Below are 23,394 nucleotides of genomic sequence, written 5' to 3'. Positions count from 1 at the left end.
AATGTGCACTAGGCAGAAGTGATTCATGTTGGGTGACTTGTGAGTTGATCAGCTACTCATATGACACATCTTGGCATAAACAGAGGTAGTATCTCAATACTGGGGGGGTTTATATAAAAGGAAAGGGATAAAAATGGAAGTCTCACTGATGAAAGTAGTAGCTTAAAATGCTTTTGTTAAACCAAGACAAATAGGGGGTTGAGTTGGTTAGAAACTTTTGAGAGACAGGAAATTCCCACCTGATGCCTCATACATTTTCTTTTAACATTCCTGTTTGTGTATGACACAGGAGCATCAGGAACAAAGGAAATGAGAGTTGCTTATTGGAAAAGGCCTATGAAAGCTTTCAGTATAGCTGATGAAAAAAACAAGTCTTAGGGACTTTTTTAGCTTAATATCTACAATTTTGATATCCTTTTAAAGACCAGATAGTGAAATTCTTTTCACCAAAAATGAAAGCTGTATTAATTTCTTCATTACTCATCTAGTCCTGAAATTTGTGCAGCAGCTTTTCTTTACGTCATAGAAAAATTTCAGGATATTATTTATCAGAAGTTTTAGTACCACACTTTAAAAATGGGCTTTCTCTGTTGTGTATATGGAGCTGGGAGCCAACTGAAGTGGCATCCACAATGACATGAAGAATATAGGCTTCTTTCCTTGCCGTGTTGGAAAATTGCATGTTATAGGAGTTGTTGTGTGGGAAAGGCCTGGAGGACTGATCTGAAGTGACTGCCTGTACCAAGGCATTTGTTTAAAATGCTTAGAGAGTGTTAAAGACAATTCAGTGTATGCTCTTCCCCGCTAGCTGCTGCTTTTAAAGAAGAATTTCCACCCTGAGCAATCAAGTACGCTTTCAGGAGGGTTGGAATCAGTAGCATTTACCAGTTGAAACGTAAATTTTTAAGATCTGTAGCTGATGGCCTGCTGTGCACTGAGGAGAGCATTAAGGGCTGCAGCAGACTTTCAGCTGAATTTGGTAGCTTTGGAGCCCAGTGATCACTCTGGAGCTGAGCGGAGGCCTGGGCTGTTAGACTGTCTTGTCACTTATCCTTCCTCTTTCTTGTGGCTTCTGTCTTGTTTTTATCCTGTCACTGCTATGTAAAAATCCTCAAAGCTCTCTGCTTGGCAAGTGGGTAAGGATGGTCAAGAGCAGACTTGCCTTTCTCTGTTAGAATGAGACAACACAGTTGTTCTTAATCTCATGCCCCAGTTAAGAGGGTCGTGGAAGATAAGAATATGAATTCCTTTTAAGTTTAGGTTTCTGGCATTGCAGCTTGACAGAAATTGAAAGCTGCTTTTGCCTCTTCTCAGTTTCATTTGGTGCCTCATGGGGAACAAGTCCGGTGCAGACAATCCCTGGAGACCTTGTCAGCTAGGCTTAGTGTCTCTAGCAAGCACATGCAGACTCTGCTGGGGAGGAAGGCGATGAATTTTTGAGTGATTGGTTTTCTTCATTTGCTTTTGGCCTTCAATTCTAAGCGATTTAAAAAAAAAATTGTTTTGTAACATGGATTTACAGTGAGGAGCTGATTACAATGAGAAATTGTTCAGGACAGAGGATAGTATTCTGCGTTTCCATGGGACATACGAAGAGTCCACACATCTGTGATTGAGAACATATATGTGAAATTTAGCTGTAAGAATGTGTCTGTGCTTTTATACAAGTGTTGATAAAGATAGCCTACTGACTTGAATTTAGCAAGGGCTTGGATATAAAATAGCATTTTAATGTTCAACTACAGTAAGTCTGCAATTTAACAAATGAGATGAATACATTTAAGTGAAACCACTCAAAGTCAGATTTTCTGCCTTACATATGAAGTGGATTCAGAATTTCCTGCATCGTTGACATAATCAAAAACTATAAACTGACAGTTCAGAATCTGCACATCAGAACAGTGTAAAAACATAAATTAAATGCTTAAATAGCATCTACTTATCTAGTACACATATTGGGTATAAATACAATACACCTAAACTCTGTGCTAGTAATAAAGTTAATGCTAAGTATCCTCTAAATACTTGCCTACAAATTAGCATAACTCTGTATTTAAATTTGATTTGCACAATTGCTGATTCAACACTTAAATACATAATAAAGCACCATTGCTGGAGATGTCACACTGCCAGTCAAACTTGAATGTAACTGTAACGTGTAAATCTAATGCTATGGTTATTCTTTGTTTCAATTTTTTTTTGACAGATACTTCCTCATTGTAGGAATTGTGACAATATGCTGATTGATACTCCCAGAATTCAATTTTAAGTTGGTCTCTAACTGACAGTGTTGGCATTTAACTTGAAATCGCTTCTTTTTTTAAGTGCGTATTTATGAAATGGTGTAGGACTTAAGTTTTCCAAAAGTATGCTGAAGACTAGTTTTGCAAACAAGAATGGTGTTATGCTGTGGGGTCTTTTAACGTGTTTAATTTTTCAGGTGGCAGAGATAAGCGTGGAGGTCCCATTCTAACATTTCCAGCTCGTAGTAATCACGATAGAATACGGCAAGAAGACCTTAGAAGACTAATTTCATACCTAGCATGTATTCCTAGGTAAGTAATTGTCACTTGATAAGCTCTGAAGCTATAAGATAAAATCAACGGTTTATGTTGCAGTACACCCACAAGAAAATGAGCAAATTCATACCAAGTTCTGTCAGTTACTGTTTTCAAACTGCTTATTGGAAGAGATCTGGAAAATTACTATGCCTTGTAGCAGAAAGGGTGGTGTGCTTTAGCTGGAAGTAGTTTGTGTCTCGGAAATGGCGCTGCAATGTCATATTGCTGTCACTGTGGTGAAGATTGCTTATACAACTCAAAGGCTTTCAGTACATCAATAATTAGAAACATGCTGGTTACCTTTCACAATATGCCTTGTGTGGACTGAGGTCAGCAAAACATGCTTAACTGTTACATGTTTTAGGTAAGTTATACTGTCCTGATATAGCACAGGAATAACTAGGAGAGGGATATGTAGAATTGCTTGTACAGGTCTCAGATGAACCTGTGGAGATATCTGTGAAAGTACCGATATCATTGTATTATCAACAATTCAAGCTGTGAATTAGTGTGTGCTATTTAAATAAATGAGTCTGGAGTAAAATCCAGGGCTAGTGTATATGTGTGTATATATATAGTCATGTATACATGTTCTGTATATATTAAAAATTATATATATGTAAAAAAGTTTGTTCATGTAGAACTTTGTTTCTAGTAGTAACTGAATTGGGGACAAAAATGATCATAAGACTCTGACTTTCGGTCTCAGAATCTGCAAGTATTTGATGCAGACTTGAGCAACGCTGGCTGTGCTTGAATATGTTTGCCTATGATCTCAAGGAGCAGTTGTCATTACAGTTGAAAAAAACCCCTTGGACAACATCCCTGAATGCAATATCTTCTGTGTTTCTTAATTTATAGGCAGTTGTCTTTGCACCTGATGTAATCAGATGTCGGTTTCAGATTGACAAAAGTACTTTCATAAAAATAACTTCAAGGCATCAAGTTGATAGTGTGTATGGCCTTCCTTAAGAGCAATTGTTGGTATTGGAATTTTTCAAGTCTTTATTTCACTTTGAGGTCTAGGAGTGTTTAGTTTTGTTTGTGGGTTTTTTTTTGCAGTGTGTTGGTTTTTGTGTTTTTGTTTTGTTTAAAGTTAACTGGGGGATTTTACAGGAGGTAGAAGGAGGAGGATGGGAAGAACGCTTGTGATTTTTACTTCTGAAATAATTTGACTTCACATTTGAATGTTCGAGATGTATTCTAGCCCTCTAGAGCTTCAAGTTGCTAGAGAATTTAGTAGATAAATATGCATCGAAATATGCCACAGTTTTCTAGAGATAATCTGGCAAAATACAGTGGTCCTCTGGCAAAAGATGTATGTTAGTTTAGCATCAATAGATTTAAAATGAAAAGAAAGTTAGTGCGGGTTTTATATCTCTGTAAGCATGGCAAAGTTTTGAGAATTAAGGGAGCTTTATTAAAAGCAAGACTCATTTTCATACAAGTCATGTTTTAAGGACTGATCATGCAATTCTTACTAATTAAAAAGTCCCAAATAGTGCAAATAGCCCCAAACATTTGGTCTGTCTATTAGTTATTGCAGTACTGTTACTCTAAGTAGCTGAAGATTCAGTGGTATCAGTTATTTGGCAAGAGATCTAAACACTTAAGGTGATTCCGTCTCACAATTTTACTAATTTAACAATTTATCCAATTTAAAATATCGCTAAGCTTAAGTCATCAGTGCTGACTGGACCAGGTATTAGTGTAGTTTGTGTTTACCTAACAGATGACCTTGGCTGACTAAAGCCTCCTAGAACAATTTTTTGTGGTCCTTGGCCAAAAGGGATTCATCTTTTGTCAGGTGATGGCGCCACATGGTGGGAGGACACATCTGTATTGTATCACATGATGAGGGGCCACTTTTTATGCCCTAGTAGGTGTGCGTTTCCTCATATGAGTTAGCAGCAAGCACTCCTCAATCAGTGCTCAGTTTGTGCAGCAGCATAGGGATGGGCTGAGCAGCACTCATATAATAGCATGCAGCCTTTTAATAACGGATGTATCTTTAAAGCAGTAGTTGTTTTTGTCCTTTAATCCTGTAAGGCTGTTAGAAAATGTTTTCACCATGGTCAGAAGTTGTACACTCTAGCCTACATGTAAACCAAGCTAGACAATTTTCATGTATTTCCCTGCACCATTGCCATTTTTGGCATTCCTATGGGCAGGTGGGACAGCCAGCATTTGTCCTGATAAATTCCCTTTTTAAATGGTGGGGGGCGGGGTTTGTTGGTTTGTTTTGGGTGGGTTTTTTTTAGCCAACCTTAAACCCTCATCTTTAAGGAACCTGTATTATCACTTCTTTCGGAAGCTCTTCTGCTCTACTGTGTCAGTCATAACTCAGTGTGGCCAATGAGATTGTGTAAAGTATGCCAGTGAAGCTTCCCAACTTCTTGGACACTCTGAAAACCTCACCACATAAACTCCAGAATTGCATTTACATTAGTCACATCCCTGAACACGACTCATGTACTCACACAATGGACATCTGGCCCCTTGTAATAGTCCACTGGCTATGACGCATTGGTTTTGAAGTATTTTCCCTTTCCCTGTTAACAAGGTCACGTAGCAAATTCTACTGGAACAAAATGAAAATTTCTGGTGTTGGTGGTAATTGCTGCTTTTGATCAGCAGCAAGCACTAAGTGTCCAAAAGGTATTGATTAAAAGAAATTAAATCTGTCATTCTCAGAAGAGTTGCCAGAGAATTTGGGTGTAAGGTCTGTTTCTTCTGGACAGCAAAATTGAGCTCAAATTTTGTAGAAACAGGTTGATGTGGTTTTCTTCACAGCCATAAAATGCTTTCTTAGCCATTAACTGTCCAGAAATTGATCCTGGTACGGAAGGGCTTGTCAATAGAGGGTTTTTTGCCCTGTACAGACTCTTTAAGTATCAGATAATATGGGACTGAATCTGAGACAGTTTAAAAAAGTTGCAGAAGTGGTAGGTAAGAACAGTATGCTATTTTCTGTATTTTAGAGGATCCGCTCAGTCATTACTGATGACAATATTCATGCCTTTCTGAAGTGTGTGTCTGTTGAAGAGTGAATTGTAAATGAATTCCATTTACTGAAGCACCAATATGTTGCTTCATGTGTGTTTAAGGCGAAGGAGATACAAGGAGGATGAATTATCATGAATATGAAAAAAAAAAAAAGAAAAAGAGGAGATAAAGGCAGATTATCAAATCAGCTTTACACCTGTTGCTATCGCCCACAAGGAGTTTGGCGGGGGTGAGAGAAGCTTCCTGAGATGTTCGTGAGATCTGCTGTACATGTCAGCTTGTCAACATTGAGACCCCAGGGTGTTATGGTTAGCTGAGGAGACCACGTTCTTTAGGCAGCGTGGTGCAGTAGAGTGCTGTGTTTGAAGTTGTAACACTTGATAACCTTTTCTTCTTTCTTCTGCAGTGAGGAAGTATGTAAACGAGGATTCACCGTCATTGTAGATATGCGTGGGTCAAAATGGGACTCCATAAAGCCTCTGCTGAAGATTTTACAGGAATCCTTTCCATGCTGTATTCATGTTGCACTGATAATCAAGCCGGACAATTTCTGGCAGAAACAGAGGACTAACTTTGGCAGCTCTAAGTTTGAGTTTGAGGTAATTTCCCCTATGGTGTACAAATTTACATTTATTTTGTGGTTTTAAGTGTGGTCACTACTGATCAGCATCTTCAAAACTCTCAGATAAATTATGTTCTAGGTGAGAGGAGGGGTACATTAGGCCAGTGGGGCTTTTTCTTCATTTACTTAGGCTAGGTAGTAGTGCATGTTGTCATTTATATTCTTTTTCTGAGTGTGGGAAAGATGGATTTAGGGTTTTACCCCCTAACAGTAAAAAGTTAGGTTTCATCTCTTTGTTGTCTTGGTCTGCATTGTGTTAATTGTGATATCACCAGCATCTAGCATACAGCAGCCAGCTGAGCCTTGCTGTTATCTCCTGCCGTTTTAGAATACACAAAGTCAAAACTTGAACAAAACTAGTTAAAAGAGTGGTTGGTGTTTTCTCCTTAAGTGTAGTGAGGTAAGAAAGAAGTAAAATCTCTCTCTCATTTGGGGAAATACCTGCAAGAGAGGAGGCTGATCAGAGTTGATATTTGAAAAGTGTATGAGAAAAGTCAAATCATGTGGACTTCATGAGCAAAATGCTCAACTCTTGCAAAGAGAAAAACAAAAATTTGAAAGAAAATTTCAAATTCATTTCAGTAACAGCATTTTTATAAATTTTTATTTTTAGACAAACATGGTGTCTTTGGAAGGCCTTACCAAAGTAGTTGATCCTTCTCAGCTAACCCCAGAATTTGATGGCTGTTTGGAGTACAACCATGAGGAATGGATAGAAATCAGAGTTGCCTTTGAGGACTACATTAGCAATGCAACCCATATGCTGTCCAGACTGGAGGAACTGCAAGATATATTGTCAAAAAAGGAAATGCCTCAGGACCTGGAAGGAGCTCGCAATATGATAGAGGAGCATTCACAATTAAAAAAGAAAGTCATAAAGGCCCCTATCGAGGACCTTGATGTGGAAGGACAAAAGCTGCTCCAGCGGATACAGAGCAGTGATAGCTTTCCCAAAAAGAACTCTGGGTCAGGGAACGCAGACTTACAGAACCTTTTACCCAAAGTATCCACCATGCTGGACAGGCTGCACTCAACACGGCAGCATCTGCATCAGATGTGGCATGTGCGGAAACTGAAATTGGACCAATGTTTTCAGCTCAGGCTGTTTGAGCAGGATGCTGAAAAGGTAAGGGGCTGGGGGGAGGTGAGTATAAATGGGTGCTGCTTGATGGACTTGAAAGAAGTATGAAGGACAACTGCAAATAGTAATTTTTGTCTTTAATCACTAGCCTTTTAGTGAGAAGTAAAGGATTTCTTAATTGAGAGTGACTCTTAGTCTTCTGGAGTAAAGGGTAGTAATTCTAAGCTGTGAAGAACACAGGTAGCTCTCACTGAAGAAAATTTTAAGTGGCAGTGACTTTAAAGCTTTTGCTTTGGTAAGTTTCTGTTCCAGACAGATGCGTTTGCATGCATCAAGGGAAGGTGTACACTGTATACTTTATAAATACAGATGACTAAGGACTATGTCTGTCTCCGTTTGAGTGACAGGCAGACAACAAAGTTTGAAGAGGCTGACATGGGGAACTGCTTCATTGATGCAGGATTTAAAGTCCTAGGCTAAAAACTGATGTATCTCTTTTGACAGTGCATATGTCACTAACAGGGTACTGAGTGATCTCAGAACATTTCAGGCTAACCAGTCCCTTCAAATGAGAAAGCCCTTGATTGTCATGGAATTTGAAGAGGAAATATGGCAGGCAGTGCACTTTTAGACAAGCTCAAATAAGATCTATTTTCGTATAGAATGGTTTTGCAATCATTTATTATTGACTTGTTACCATGGCACAAATAGCTTTAGGGAAGGGTGGGGAGTTTTCCTACGGGAGAAGCAGTAACTAGACTATGCAGTCAAGTGGTAAGTATGGTCTTTGTCAGATTTCTTAAAATACTTTATGTAAGTATTATGTTCAGGCATTGAACTGGATGAGACCAAAGGTCTGTGTTAAACTGGTATCCTGCTCTCCAGCAGCGGTCATAAGCAGATGCATGGGTAAGAGTAAAAGCAGAGCAAACATATATAATCTCCTTCCTCCTTCTTCCTTTTTTTTCTTCCCCTGTAGTTTCCCTTACCCTCATCATTTCAGCTCAGGGACTTTCTTTACACTACTCTTAATGTTTCCTACTGTGTTTTAAATCGTACTTTTAAAAACTTATTTCTTTTTTAAGTAAGTCTTTACTGAATGTGTATAGCTGAAAATAGTAGGGGCCTGTAAAGAGTAGAAAAAAATCTGGTCAAGTGAATTTAGAGTTATAAAATTATTTGGGAAATAACCAAGTTCTTGTATTGCTCTTTCAGGCCCAAAATGCTTTTTAGCAACCTTTCAGCTATTTAATGATAGCATTAATTATTCTTTATTACAGCATTAACAAAATATGTTTTGACTGTGCTCACGTGGTATTGAAAGATATGTTCTTCATTTACTCATCTAAAAGTTGCCTACATAATTTGGGCATTAAGAAACTCCTTGTGAAGTATTTGAGTCTGTGGGATTGATCTCTGTCCTGCCGTGTGGTTGCAAAAGCTCCTATCTGTGTTTTCTAGGTTCCCAGTTCCAAGAATAAGTCTATATCAAATTAATACAGCTTTCTTTTAAAATAGAGGGAGACGTTAGGCACCTCAAAATGGGGTTGACAGCAGCTGGCATACCTGGGACTTTTATTGTCTCATCAACCAGCAGAGAGATTAAAAAGAAGGTTTGTGTAGTACCCCTACTCACTTTTGGATTAAGGCCCTTGCCTTAATTTACTTGCAGCCCTCATTTCACTACTTTTGCCAGATTAGATTTCATAGCTCAGGGATTCATCAGTGTATGCCTTCGTGGTGTATTTAGGTGTGGGAAAGGGCTGGATATTTGTTGGAAAAATAAAGGGTATTGGATGGGGAGAAATAAACGTGTTCATTTGGGGAGACTTGCATGACTCTGCACAAGAAATCTGAGCTAGTTCAGGAGAAGAGAAGGCAAAAAAGGGATGAGGTGGAAGGGAATCTGATTGGAATTGCCCTGTAGGTATCTGAAGGCAGAGAAGTCAGACCACTTGGAGAAAGGTGGTCACAAGCAGGACCAGCGTCTGTTTTGAATAACGATCTAACACTATCACAGGTTGGAAGGGACCTCAGGGATCATCTAGTCCAACTTTTAGATAAGAAACTGAAAATTTAAGTAGTATGTGATCAGCTGTATCAGTTGTCTAAGCTCTTAAACCTTTTTCTTTTTTGTTTACAGTCCTTACCATATTGTGGTCTACTTGTAGTTTGATTTGCCATGTACCTGGGTGGAATAATGGATTTGATAATATTACGGTGTTAGCCAGCATATTTATAAAGGTCTTCAAACAAGTACTTACTGTTTATTGCTACCATTTTTTTCTGAACAATGCTTTTCAGCTTATCCAGAGTAGTTGGGGTTTTTTGAGCCTAGATATAGCAAAGCTTTCAAGACAATTGCCCCCCCAGGGTGTGGTGGTGGTGTTAAACTTAGCCTTTTGCTGTGTTGCTTGGTCTTTAAAAACTTTGTCTTCCAGTGCCACTGCTAACATACCTATGTACCTCCATTGATGGTCATTGTCAGATAAGGTTTTTCCTAATGTTTGTTTGATTATTCAAATACTTTTTTAAAAAAACAAAATAAACGTATTTTAAGAAGTATCCTTAAACTTGTCTGGAAGAAGGTAATGTGTAATTCTGTGCTCAAGTATAGTTTGTTTAGTAGTAGAAAGTTGTTTTCAAATCTGCAGTAAAGTTATGAATTAAAAATATTAAACTTGCTGCTGAAGTACTTGATCAGCAAGAATGAATTTATATTGAATTTCCATGGATTGCCATTTTCGTTCTAAATTACTAAGCTGCTAACGTCATGAAATGCTGTCACTAGAGAACGTATAAATTTGGTAACTCAGGGCTGTGCTCCGAGCCTGTTTGTTTACTATGACTTCTTTGTAGTAATTAAGTTTATGACTTCATGATTATGGCTTTACAGTAGCCTGTTGAGATAAACACCTTTAGTAAAGATTTAACAGCCTTAGCTGTTTGGTCCAAAAATTCAGATTTCAGCAATGATTTGGTTAAAATGTACAGTAACTTATAATGCAAAGAGCACCAGTGTTAATTTTCATGGCCTTAGACTCTCTCTGTCTTCTGTGTTCACAGACTTCTCATGTTACTTGTCTGTGATTTCTGCCATAACAAATTAGTGACTTCTTTCCTCCTTAATATTCTTCTTTTAGATGTTTGACTGGATCACACACAATAAAGGTCTGTTTCTGAACAGCTACACAGAGATCGGAACCAGTCACCCCCACGCGATGGAGCTTCAGACACAGCACAATCACTTTGCTATGAACTGTATGGTAAGAACAGGCCCCACTTCACAGCGCTGACACGTTGCCTATTTGCTCTATGTTAAGGTAGAATTCATAAATCATACATGTAAATCATTCCTTCTGTTACAAGTAGTGCATATTTGTATTTGATCAATGAAATTATAAAACACAAATGAGGAAATATAAGGTAGCCAAGTACAGAGGTACTGTGATCAAGCAACAAAATTATTTTGACAAATGGCAGTATTCGACACAACCTCAGCAATTCCCAAATATAAGCATCCAAACTTCTAGAACCTGGGATGTGTGTTTGAGTACTGCTTTTGAGTCTTGTAGGAAATTTCAGAGAATCACATGTCATACGGAATTTAGCGCTCCATGCAGAAAGGAATAGCTCTCAGGCCCTTCTGAATAGATTGCAACTCAGAGAAAAAGTTCTGAGAAGTAGTGATCAACAGCTGAGTCAGGTGTAATGATTTTCCATATTTTTAAGGTGACACACTTCTCAATTCTGGCACAGCAGAATGGAGCTAAAACAAACTCTTTTTTTGTTAAATATCATCTTAGGATGAGCGATCAGTAGGCTGCAATTAAAAATTGGGATTTCAACTGGCAGTGAGTGAAAGCTGCTTATTTTCAGTCTCATGATTTCCTGTTCTAACTAAATTCTCAAGTACATTTTAGGTCCTTTTCACTAGGAGGATTGGAGGTGTTTAAATAACTTTGGGTGTCTGGGCCTAAATCCAGTCCCTGGCTGTCAGCTCAATGAAGGAAAAACACTACCAGTCTTGTTAGCAATTAACATCCTTGGCAGTCCAAGGATGGGAACCGCATTAAAGTGTGGTCAAAACAATCAACTCTTGCAAGAGGGTGTTTTTGTAGGACAGGACTACTAATTATGGAGAGTGGCAAAGTAAACTTACCTAGGCTATGCATCTTGCTGAAATAATGGAAGGACTAGCAAGGCAGCTCTTGTGTATGATATAGCTAGCGTTAAGGCAATAGAAGACCCAAGTAGAAGAAAGTACGTTTTCTTCTTTTGCAACTCAGCTGTGTTTGCAAAAATTTAAAAAATAAAAGTCAATATGAGCTTTTTGAAAAGAGTAAAGCAACTGCTGGGGAACATTGTAACTAAGTTATGTAACATTATATATGGATGTGACTGACTTAGGTTTAGAAGGTGTAGGTTCACTCCATGGGCACAGGGAATTGCTCCTTTATGGAGTACATCGTTGTTGCTCATTGCTCTGTGCATGAAGTAGAGCAGAAACTAACGGAAGGACAGTAGGTGTCATTGACATGAGATGACTTTTAGAATTTAGAAATTTTGGATGGACTTCCAGGCAATCTTGGGGCTTGTACTCTAGAGGTTAAATTGTTTTTCTGTCAGCCTGTCTTGGTATTAGTTGCCATTGTCCTTTTTTCTTCAAATTGGATTACTTTTTTTTTTTTCCTACTTCCATACTGTTCAGATGCTATCAACAGGAGGAAGCACGTGAGCAATGCAGTTTAATCCCTCTAGCTCTGTTTTGCCTGTAGTAGTCAAATGCTTTAATTACACAGGGCTTTTTCTCGGCCTGTACAATGATTTCTTGAAGCATGCAAGGAGCAGCTTAAATTTGGGGCAAATTAAACAGTACAAATATTCAAACAAGGAAGAACAAGCTGCAGTTTTTCGATGTGTTTCTGTAGCATAACACACCCACCTCCCCTCCCCCCAGGTGGTTCTTTGGAACAGAATAGGAAAATACACATTCAAAACGATCAGTCCCTGGTTTTGATTTAAGCAGTGTTCAGGTTTTCTGGGTTTTATTTGGTTAAATTGCAAAAGCCTTATATGTAGATCGGGGGGAAGATTAAACTGAGTGTGACACAAAAAAATGATGTGAACTGATTGAGTTTTGGCAGGCCTCATTTTTCATTAGCTTTTAACTGGAAAAATGTCAGGCAATCTTAACTCCTGCAAGCTTGTTCAGCTTCTCCCTGACCACTCTCCACATACACTCTGTGCTTAACAAGTTACTATTTGTTCACTGTTCCTGTCAGTGTATCTCTTCAGCAATCGCAGTTGATTTAAGGTGTCTTGGGTAAATGCTCTAACACTAGAGATGGAATTCAACTTTTAACCCGTCTACAACCATGCAAATTTATTCAATTGCATGGGGTAGAGGAAGGAAGAGTGGCAGGTATGTATAAGGTTTATTATATGCAGGAGATTTTGAAGGCTTTTCGTTGTGCCCTAATCGGACCCTAACAGACATTGCTTTCCAGGCCATTTCCTTAGACTCGCTTCAGGTGGCAAAGGGCTGTTCAAAGCATAAATGCTGCCCAAGCAGCTAAATGCAAACTCATGCGCGTGCTTACAGCTTAACCCTGATACTTGATGTTGCAGCTGCTTTTCCCATTGCACTATGGTTGCCACAGGGCACGTGCTCCCTTCACAGCAGGTGCTACCCTCTGTTGGTAGCTGGCTCTCCCATCTCCCCTTCCTTCCCATGTAGTGGCTTGGCTTTCTGAGAGGTGCAGGAGGGCAACTTCTGCAGCTGCTTATGTGAAACTTGAGTGAGAAAGAGTGATGGCCTTTGGGTGAGATGCCAAAATTTTAATCTGGTCTTCTAGTCTGAAATGTGCCATCTGCATGTAAACCATTGTGAAAGCTACTTAGTTCCTGTCATGAATAGGAGTTGGTTACATCAAGGACAAAAAGGATTTGCTGACTATTTCATTTTTTCCTTGTAATGGCTTTCTGCCATTTTTAGAATCTGATTTTCAGTATTACAGCACAAAGTAGTTGGAAGTTTAAACCAAATTGTTTAAAACAAAAAAGTGAAGAATACATTGGGGGAAGAGATTTAACAGTACTTTAAGCAGTTTCATTGGCAAGCAATATGTCTGGGAATCTTGGGCATTCAGTATGTGATAGGCTCATGTGGTTGCACTTCAAGGTAACAGAAATAAGTTCATGAAAGTCTTAAGCTTAATACATAGGCTGGTTCTCATTGCAATGAAACTGTCCCAGAGAAAAGCGCAATAGGTACAGTGATGTGCATTGAAGATGGACATATGTTTGGTTACCATTGCTTAACGCACAGGTTGATGTGGCTAGAAAGGCTGCTGTCTGAAAGCTGGTTCACATGTGCAGGTGTAGTTATGTGACCTGCTATTGCTGCGCTCAAGAGGCAGTTCCCTGATAAATGTCAAGGCTGTGTCTTTATAGGGCAAGTAGATACCATGTTCCCTAACTGCAGAGAAAAATAAACTCTCAGTGATTCTCCTCTCTAAGGATGGGGATGGATTTTCAGTACAATTTGAGGCCTGCTTTCAGCAACAGTAAATTGCTATTGTCAAGTCCTGAGATTTATTTGAGTTAAGCAATACTTGGTTTCAGCTCCAAGTTCCTCTTTGGGTGACTAAACCAATGCTTCACTTCTCAAAACAAGTTTTTAGTACCTTTTAAGGGAGAAACTTGCAAATAAGGCTTCATAGTTTTTGTATGTGCAACTCCTATCTGTCGAGTTCTGAACTGCAAAACCAAAGTACCCGTCATTATACGATTATTAGTCAGTTGTGCATGCAAGAGTGGGAGAGATTGATTCTGCATCTGTCCACTCTTTTTCCTGATGTTTTCCATACACCTGGTGGGACACAAGGGAAAGAAAAGCAGTCGTGAAATATGGGGGAGGAGGAGGAGGAGGATGTTATCTACTTGATTTTTTTTTTTTTTTACCTTCTGTTCTTCTTCCTAGACTGAATGGCCTTGCTTTCATTACAGCTTAACTATGCCCCTCACTGCACTGGTGATGGCCAAAATGTTTGGAAAGTGATGCAGGCAAAAGGAAACATTCTTTACAGAAAACTGACACTGGCTGCTATTAAAGGGCATGCTATAACTACTTCTTGTCTTGGGGCTGACAGGACCATCGGTAGAAGCTATGTTTATTAACCATAATCCAAAAAGTCCTGTGCCAATTGTACATCTATTGCTAAGTTGATTAATGTTCTCAGAACAGGCTATTTGCATGTGCTAAACCACTTCATCAAGGTAGTAATCAAATAATTAATGTAATCCAAAAAGGCAGTGCCAGAGAAGAGCACTGGTGAGGATTTTGGGAGGTTAAAATGAAAGCATGAACACAAAGCTTGACTATCACTGGGTTTACAGACTTAAAAGTTACAAAGATGACTTACTTGGCATGGCTTGCGCAAATCCACCCACAGGGACTGGTACAAATGAAAACATTAAGAAGGTCAGGTGAGGTAAAATCAGCTTAGCTGACAGCTAGTGTGACTTTTTCCTCTTCCTTCGTACTACAGATATGTTTCACTCTTGAGATAGTTTTTGTTTTAAATATATATTCTTGTAACCATACAGAGTTGTCACTTGAGATTAGACTTCAGCACCAGTGAATTCTAGACTGCCTTGGGTCCTCAGAGACTTCAGCAAATGAGAGCAAGACCACAGTTTGTGAATTGTGCATTCTTTCTCAGATTACTTTGAAATGCAGAATTTTCACAAAAGACTTTGTGCGGAACGGTGAACAGTAGTAACCTAGCTCTTCTGCCTTGGGGAACGTCTGTTTTGTGTTTTTTGGTTTGTGTGTTTGGTTTTTTTTTTTAAATTAACTAATAGATTGCTCAGGTAGGGTTTTCTGTTGAAAATAAATAAAAGTTAAATGCTAAAAATCCATCATCTGTCCAACCATCCCTAATAGACAAGACGAAGACTTTAAATGGGGATGGGGCAGTAGAGTAGGTAAAATGTATTTAGTCAAGTTTTTTGTAGTTCTGAATAACCATAGTTTAAGCAAACCATGGATTTCTGATGTTTTTGAAGTTCGGGGAATGCACAGCTGTGAATCCTGGTCAGGCTGGGAGGATGTTTTTTGAGTGCACATCTGTAAGGGAATCTTTCTGGTGCCAGAATGGTTAATGCTTAGACGCAATGTCTGGATGCTACCAACCTGAGAAGAGACTGAAAAGGCAAAATGAGTTCAGGCTATTTCCAGCTTCTGAGGAGTATTCCAAAGTCAAGAAGATAAAATAGCATAGGCTAGATGTGCAACCCTTAAGAAGAAAGAAGCAAATAAACAGATTTTTAAGAAGCTGGTGAGGTGTTAATACAGCAAGTATATTCATGTCAATGGATCATGAACTAAAGGAATAGACAGTGGCGTTACTGCCAAGCAGCAAGTCTTATTTCGCTCTTGATACTTATTGGGGGTGCTGAACTTAAGATTTGTAAAGAAATTGCTCTGATTCAGTTGGTCCTACTAGAGAACTAGGTCCAGTTTAGATCCCTATACTTAATGTTGTAATGGGAAACACAGATGAGAATGACTTGGCTCTAAGGAGAGGTTGAGGGCACGGGCATTTACTCTGAGAAAACGAAGGTAAGTGAAAACTAAGAGGAAAGAAGGTGGTGTTCTTGTTGAACTAGATAGTTTTGCAGTAAGATTCCCCAGGTCCACCATGAAAAATGTATGAAAGAGATGATAAATTTGCAGAAAGTTAAAGTAAAATTACATTTCACTCATTTCAGTGCTGATAGCAATGGTTAAATAGTTACCTGAGAATATTTTGAGGATCCTTGTAGATGAAGAACAGGTTAAATATTTTCCTTAATTATAGTCTGGATGTTGCTGGGTGGGTGTTTGTGTGTGTGTGCATGTGGTGGGTTTTTTGTTTGTTTGTCTGGGTTTTTTGTTGTTTTCCAAGGGAAGAGATCAGGTGATACCTTTAGGTATTCTGCAGCCCTCATCTTTGAAGTTTGGATTCCCAAACTGAGGGTTTTACTGTTGTTACAAGAGTGAGAATAGATGTTAGAAAACATTTTAAATCATTAAAGCAGGTGTTATTTCATACATAAGTGCTGCCGCTTGTCTTGGTGGCCATTTGCATGTGAAGTGGCAGATGATTTGGAAATGCCATTGCTAAAATACTTCCATCACAGAGAAAGAGTTCAAGCTCACTACAGTCTGTATAGAGGTGCCAGTTTTGGTGCTTATGGACCATGTCACTGAGGTGGTTTTAAACCCCAAATGCTTAATAGTCTCTGTGTCAGAAAACTACTGCTAGAAATCTTAGATCTAAACAAATATTTTCTAAATGGGTCTGGGAAAATCAGGAAATAAAATAGAACCTTCAGGACATCTGCCAGCTTTATTTGGTATTGAGTGTGATAAAAGTTCTGTTAAGCTGGCAGGCTGTCACTTATATTTTCCCTGTGTACTTGCCTTTCAGGTACACACCAAAGAATGATACAGTGCACTACAGCTTGTGTTAGGCTACCGATCTGTGTTGCCTTGCTGAGCAATACTTGTTTATACATATAATCCCTTTGGGGAATAATTCTGCAATGAGGAGCTTTCCAGATATTGTAAGGTGTTTTTTCAGCTTCTGGCTAAAGGGCACTGAGAGAGAAAATAATTGTGCTAAGTACATTTGTGTGGTTACTCTGCGTACTGTAATGCAGTAACCTGAATTGTTCCCTTTTTAGTTTTGTTACGATAGTCATGTGCAACAAAATGAAAAAAAAATGCAGTATCACTTTAGCCTTCCACTTTTTAGACATTTGATACACATTTAGAAGCTGCAGATGTTTCAGTGATGTAAATGAGATGGCTGAATAAGTCTTTAACAGTTAATACCTGATAGCTGTTGTTAACCAGCGTAAATCCATGCGATGGATAAAACATCAGTCCCTGGGGAATGAGCACCAGCTTACTTGGAATAGTGCGTCTCAAGCAGCACACAAAATATACATTTGTCATATAGTAACGGCAGTGGACCTGCCTGTCCTTTTAGAAAATTAAATAAAATTTGTTAACCTTCAAGGATCAGTTAAAGACAGTCCAATTGTAATGAGTTGCTATTGGAGATACTTTTCCTCCTTAATTAAATCTGTTTCTTTTGGGTCATTGCATTCTAAAATACGAAAACCTTTAGTAGATATATTGAGTAGTGAGGGATATGATGTGGGGGAAGATAGAGATTATTATAAGACTACTTTTTTTGAGGTAAGGAATGTGGTATACATAGCTTGGGAAGTGCTCAACTGTCAGCATATTAATTCATATTCATACTGCTGCAGGGGGTATTCTTCCACATTTGTGAAGCCATATTACTATGGGAAAATGAATGCATTTTAACCACAGCTCGTTCTTTATTTGTTTAACTTCACATGTATGGTGCCCCATCCCTCATATCTAACTGATGTTCCAGAATTTCCAAAATTCCTTTGTTATGATATACAAACAATTCAAATGGCAGTATAATATAGCTTTTATTCTTTTCTCTTTTGACACTTCGTTTTTTTCACACCACCGTAGAGACCAGGTAATGGCTTTCTGGATTAATTTAGTAGTCTTGTATTTATGCTAGATACACTTTAATATGCCTAAATGCTCTCCAGTCTTTTAAAATTTGTTGGGAATAGCAGTTCTGTTCTTTTCCCGTTGTTCAGCTGTGCTTAATTGGAGAGCATAGATGTGTGGGGTAACCTGAAAAATGAAAAGGTAGTATTGTGCAGGAGGGAAAAACAGCCAACATGACACTGCTGTGCGCAGTTCATCAAGTAGACCAGCTGAGGTGTAGGCGGTCTCAGGTATGCTCCTGCTTGCATACGTGCATACAGTTATAATTAATAGGGACCTGTGCCAATTACCGCTCAGATGAATCAGCACAGTGAATCCTGGAGGAACTGCAACACTTACTCCACCCAATCAGTGTCAGGCTCTCGGCAGTGGCTTGATGTCAACAGGTAGTGGTTCTACCTCAGATGCTCAGCGTCTCGTGGCGTTGGGTGTCCATGTGCCAACGTTCTCCCCTGACCTCTCTTACTGGCAGGGGTATAGTCAGATTTTGGCACAGGCTGCCCATCACATCTCTCAACAGGAATACAACTGTACAGTTTTCCAGCAATTTCAGGTTTTGTTCTTCTGTCACTTGTTGATCTGTGGCCTTTACTGAGGCTTGTTGCAGCTGGTTCTGTCCCCCCTGGCTCGCTGGACTCAGTTCCTCAGTGTTGATTGGGGAAGGTTGCGAGCGATGCTGCTGCTGACAGGTAGCTGCCTGCTCTCTGGCATATCCTGTGTGCTGGCATTCCAGAAAGCACTGTGCAGATAAGAGGGAAAAATATTTTACTGCAGAAAGTTGAGATTCTAATGGTGTTTGTCGTTTTCTTCCCAAATGTTCTGTGTGATGGTGTTTGGCCCCGCGTGTACACTTTTAGGATATAGGCAAGAACAAGTGCAGCTAACAGAAGTAGCCAATGGACACAGCAGTTTGTGCTGCAGTTCATGCAGAAGGGGCCAGCAGCTCCACACAGAACAGCATCTGTGTCCTTGGCAGTGGTGGTGATGCGCAACAGGGCACAGTCCCCAGCTACTGCTGGACCAACTATCCCTGTAACATCAGAGGCCTCAACTCAGAGGGAGCTCCAGAAGGAGAACACAGCTCTGCAGGTCTGGGGTTGCAGGGAATGCCTGTGGCCTCTTGCCAAGGCTGCAGCAGCAGGAGATGGTTTCTTTGCCCGCGGGAGGTGTGCAGTTATTAAAGATCTGTGTCACCAAGTAAAGGAGTTGCAGGAGGAGATGACAGTCTGCACAGCATCAGAGATAATGAGGAAGAGATTGACCAGATCTTTTCCAACACTCTGCAGCTTCAAGAGCCCAAACTAGCAACTGTACTGAAGGGGGAAGGGTCAGGCAAAGTCTGTACCTGTCTGTTTGGGAAGTGGAGACTCCCATGATGATGAAGGTTGGAAGATAATGGCTTCTGGCACGAGGAGGAAGGTTTCTTTCTGCTCCACCTGAAGATTTGCAGCTACAGAAAGGGTTCACTGACCTCATGCTGATGAGGAGCTGGAAGCTGTCAGATAAAGCATCTGTGCCATCTGAGTCTGAGCTGCACAGGACGACCAAAAGGACGAGGCGATGATAGTAATGAGAGGCTCCCTTCTGCCAGGAACAGAGACCCGCTTCTACCAACCTGATTCATTCTCTGTGGAAGTTTGCTGCTTGCTGGGGGCTTGGATTTGGGATGTTGTGGAAAGACAGCCAAAGCTTGTCCAGCCCTCAGACTATTGCCCCCTGCCACTCCTCCATGTGAGCAATACTGACTGGTGACCTGGAAAGTCTCAATCATGACTACATGGCTTCAGAGGCAATGGTCAAGGGCATAGGGGCCCAGGTGGTTTTCTTCTCAGTCCTGCTGGTGAGAGGGTAGATAGATCCTGCAGGTTTATACAGCTGATGTTATGCAACAGGATTTTATGGTTTCTACAACCATGGGACCCTCTCTCTGAGGATCAAGGACTGCTATTCTACTAAGTGAGGCAAAAGTATCTTTGCCAGCAGGCTGGACAAGCTGATAAGAGCTTTAGGGTAAGAATGATGGGAGAAGGGGAGAAGAGGACCAACAGTCAAGTGAGAAGTGGTGGACTGAGTTGGCAAGCAAAGGGTCTGCTGTGATGTGTACAAAAGGGACGCTGTAATGGCGCTGTAGTGAACAAAAGAGGGCTGAACTGGGGTTACTCCAAGTGTACACACACAAATTAGGACATGCCTACAGGACAGTATTATGTGGAAAGCTCTCATTCCCTTTCTGGGACGTCACCATGACCAACTTCTTTGAAGTGCCTGTATGACATGCTTGTGTTGTACAAGGAGAGACTGAGAGAGCTGGGATTGGTTACCCAGGATAAAGGAATGCTTAGGAGGGATCTTAACGTATTTAAAAACAAAAATATCTGATGGGAGGGAGTAAAGAAGACAGAACCAGGCTTTTCTCCATGGTATCCAGTCACAGAACAAGGACTAGTGGGCACAAGTTGAAATACAAGAAAATCCATTTAAATATAAGAAACACTGGAACAGGTTGTCCAGAGAGACCGCGGTCTCTCCATTCTCAGACACTCTCAAACCCCCTGAGCAACCTGCTCTGATTGAAGCTGCTTTGAGCTGGGCAGTTGAACTGTTGAACTCCATACAACAAGAGTTCTGTATTTTGTTACTTAAGTAGAAATACTTTCAGAAGTTGATGTAAACATTTGTAGAGTGATGTTGCACACATGTGTACTGTGGATAGATCAAGTGCTTACTAATTGTTCTTTGATTTTCCTATATTGTGCATATCTGAATGCCTTGTTGACTTGAATGTCTGTAAACATTCTTATTGAGGCTGTTGCAAAATATGGTTAGCTTTCCCTTTTCATTGGTATAATGGGTCTTCATACAATATGACTTTGTTTAAGCTGACCGTTAATGTTAGCTTCAGACTCTCTGGTAATTTCAAGTTGTCCTCCCTTGTCAATAATGCAGATAGGCTGTTAAATTATACACCTAGATTCCGAAGTTAAACATGCACAAACTTGGCAAATATAAAACCAGTCTATTAAGCAGTACTTTGATAAAGAAGGATTTTATAGAAGTATACCTCTGTATTTAAGTGGTCTGCTAACTTCTACTAATTTTCCCTCCTTCTTCTCCATAGAATGTGTATGTAAACATAAACCGCATCATGTCAGTAGCAAATCGCTTGGTTGAGTCCGGCCATTATGCTTCACAGCAAATAAAACAGATTGCTAGTCAGTTGGAGCAAGAATGGAAGGCGTTTGCTGCAGCCTTGGATGAACGTAGCACGTTACTGGATATGTCCTCCATCTTCCATCAGAAAGCTGAACAGGTTAGTTAATGGGGAGGGCGCCAACAAAAGTTTCCATGCTGCAATGGTAAGTTGTACTGTTTGCTTTTGATTTAGACAGAAGTACAAGAGAGCCATTGAAAAAGTCAGCAAGAAAGCAGAGCATTCATTTCTGCCAATTTCAGCTGATACTCAAAAACTTGTTCTCCTCAGGACAGCCTATTGCCCTTATTGTCCACAAAATGCCTTTCCCCTACAAATGAAAGATAAAATGTAGCCAAATTAGCTATATGAATCAAAATGAAGTGGACATAAATGCTTAACTGTATGAAGCTTTTAAGGTAAAAGAAATAAAGGAAAAAATTTAGTATAGTCAGTATCAATATAATGCCTTTCCCACATCCAGAAATCATTACTTGTTCTATTGTCCTCACCACTCCATCCCAATCGGTCCTTGATTTAACTCATAGCAATGGCTTATAGAAAACTAAGTTGAACTGGCCTGAATGATGAGAAGTTAATTAATTGTCTTCTGAATCTGAAATTGTGGTGGGAGATGTTTACTTAGTATCCCATTAAGGGATTCCTCCTATATTAAAAAAAAATCTAGCTTTAGGCCTATACCAACTATTTTAATTAAGTCATTAATTGTGTGGAACTGCCAGGGAAGTGGTATATGTAGGGGAAATAGGAATAAATATCCCCAAGTTAATAGTCTTGATGGTGAAAGCATGTTTTTCCCTGAAGGGAATTCAGTTCTGAAGGAGTTGCTATGTGTGTGCTGTTGAGTCACCCACTGATACTGTAGCCTGTCTGCTCTGTACATCTCTGTTGAATTTGGAGAGCAGAGGTTCTTGGATGGTTATGGCTGACTGAGGCTCTGGTGTGCTGTATGGCTGCTGTAGATACTTTTCTTTCCATTTGCTTTGCTAAATTGGATCCAAGAAAAGGTCTCATGTCTGATATAACTTTCATTTGGAGTAAATGAAGGAACCACTTGGGAGTTGATAGCTGCAGAAATAGAGGCAGCACACTGTATTTAAAGAAGTTTTTTCCCTGATTTCCACTACACAGATATTCAACTTTGTGAATGTCCAGAAATTAGAAATGTGAACATATTAAGATGCAAATACACACTGCCTTTCATTATGTTGGTGGTGTATTACCTCTGTCTACGGACAGGTAAACCAAACTCTATAAACTGGTGCCACTATAATAAGCATTTCTGGCAGATTTTACAGAAAAGCCACATAAAAAGGAGATGAAGGAATTGTCTTCTGGTATAAAAGTCATCATCCTGCTTGAAGCATTTGATAGATACAGTGTGGTACCTTATCAGTGTTGATGTTTTTCTAATTGCTTGGGTTATTCTGGTTTACATTTAAGCACTGTCAGCCATGCACGTAGGAGAGAGATAGTGAAATGTGGCCAGAGAGGTATACCCTGACTCAAATGCTGTCCTTTTCATAATAAAATGAAGTTCTTTGGAAGTAGGGGAGTAAATTTTGTGTTTGTGTGTGGTGAGCAACTGTGGTAAGGGTTGGTATTACCTTCTTCAAGCACTAAATGCAAGTGTAAACAGAAGGAAAAAGAAGAATGAGAGAAAATAGTGCAGCATCTGCTGGGATTAATCTGCTTTTTAATTGCTCCTTCTGCAGTTTTCATTTTATGATTAACTGTGATGGATTGTCGTAGTTGTTTTGTAAGATAACTGGCTGTGATATATTAGCTGTTTCATTAACGGTGGAGAGTGAGTTCAAGGAAGGAGGGTTTGGAATGAGAGGAATGACCCCTTTAGAGATTGGTGATGCCTGACCTATATAAAAAAGGTGATTAAAAAATAAGCAGCCAAAGAAATAATACACCCTTCTTGAATGCATGTGTTCCCTTGCGAGTGACAGGTAAGTGTCGCTGCCTACTGTCAGACACGGTGAAGACTGCACACAGCTATCAGTGCCTACTGACTGGTGCAAGAGGTGTAGCTCTGTGGTCCCACATGGAGCTTCTTTTCATGTTCAGTGCTTAACATAGAGATTTTTCAAGTTGTCCCTTAATGAAATGAGAATTAGGTAAGTATCTTAGAGTTAAATACTCTATCACCCTTCTTCCCATCTTTCAAACAATAACAGAGTACCAGAAATGGTCTGTGGATTACTTTTTCCTCATAAGACTACATGTGCTCCAGGAATCAAGGCAGGTATGATGAGAGAAGTAGCTTGGTCTCTTAAACCTTTTGGGACTTGA

General features: G+C 39.7%; 1 protein-coding gene across 2 annotated transcripts in view; it reads left to right on the top strand.

Moving 5' to 3' along the window:
• TRIO (trio Rho guanine nucleotide exchange factor) overlaps positions 1-23,394 on the top strand; it is a 257,022-nt gene that overhangs the window by 80,575 nt on the left and 153,053 nt on the right. For both annotated transcript variants that reach the window (XM_075084262.1, XM_075084261.1), the window contains exons 3-7: positions 2,441-2,555; positions 5,974-6,166; positions 6,803-7,315; positions 10,414-10,536; positions 21,001-21,192. In XM_075084262.1, coding sequence (XP_074940363.1) covers positions 2,441-2,555; positions 5,974-6,166; positions 6,803-7,315; positions 10,414-10,536; positions 21,001-21,192 — 1,136 coding nt within the window. The remainder of the gene's footprint in view (positions 1-2,440; positions 2,556-5,973; positions 6,167-6,802; positions 7,316-10,413; positions 10,537-21,000; positions 21,193-23,394) is intronic.

This window comes from Phalacrocorax aristotelis, chromosome 2 (genome assembly GCF_949628215.1).
Source record: "Phalacrocorax aristotelis chromosome 2, bGulAri2.1, whole genome shotgun sequence".
Taxonomy (NCBI): domain Eukaryota; kingdom Metazoa; phylum Chordata; class Aves; order Suliformes; family Phalacrocoracidae; genus Phalacrocorax; species Phalacrocorax aristotelis.
Note: the sequence above shows the minus strand (reverse complement) of the source record. Positions and strands in the feature narration are given on the sequence as shown.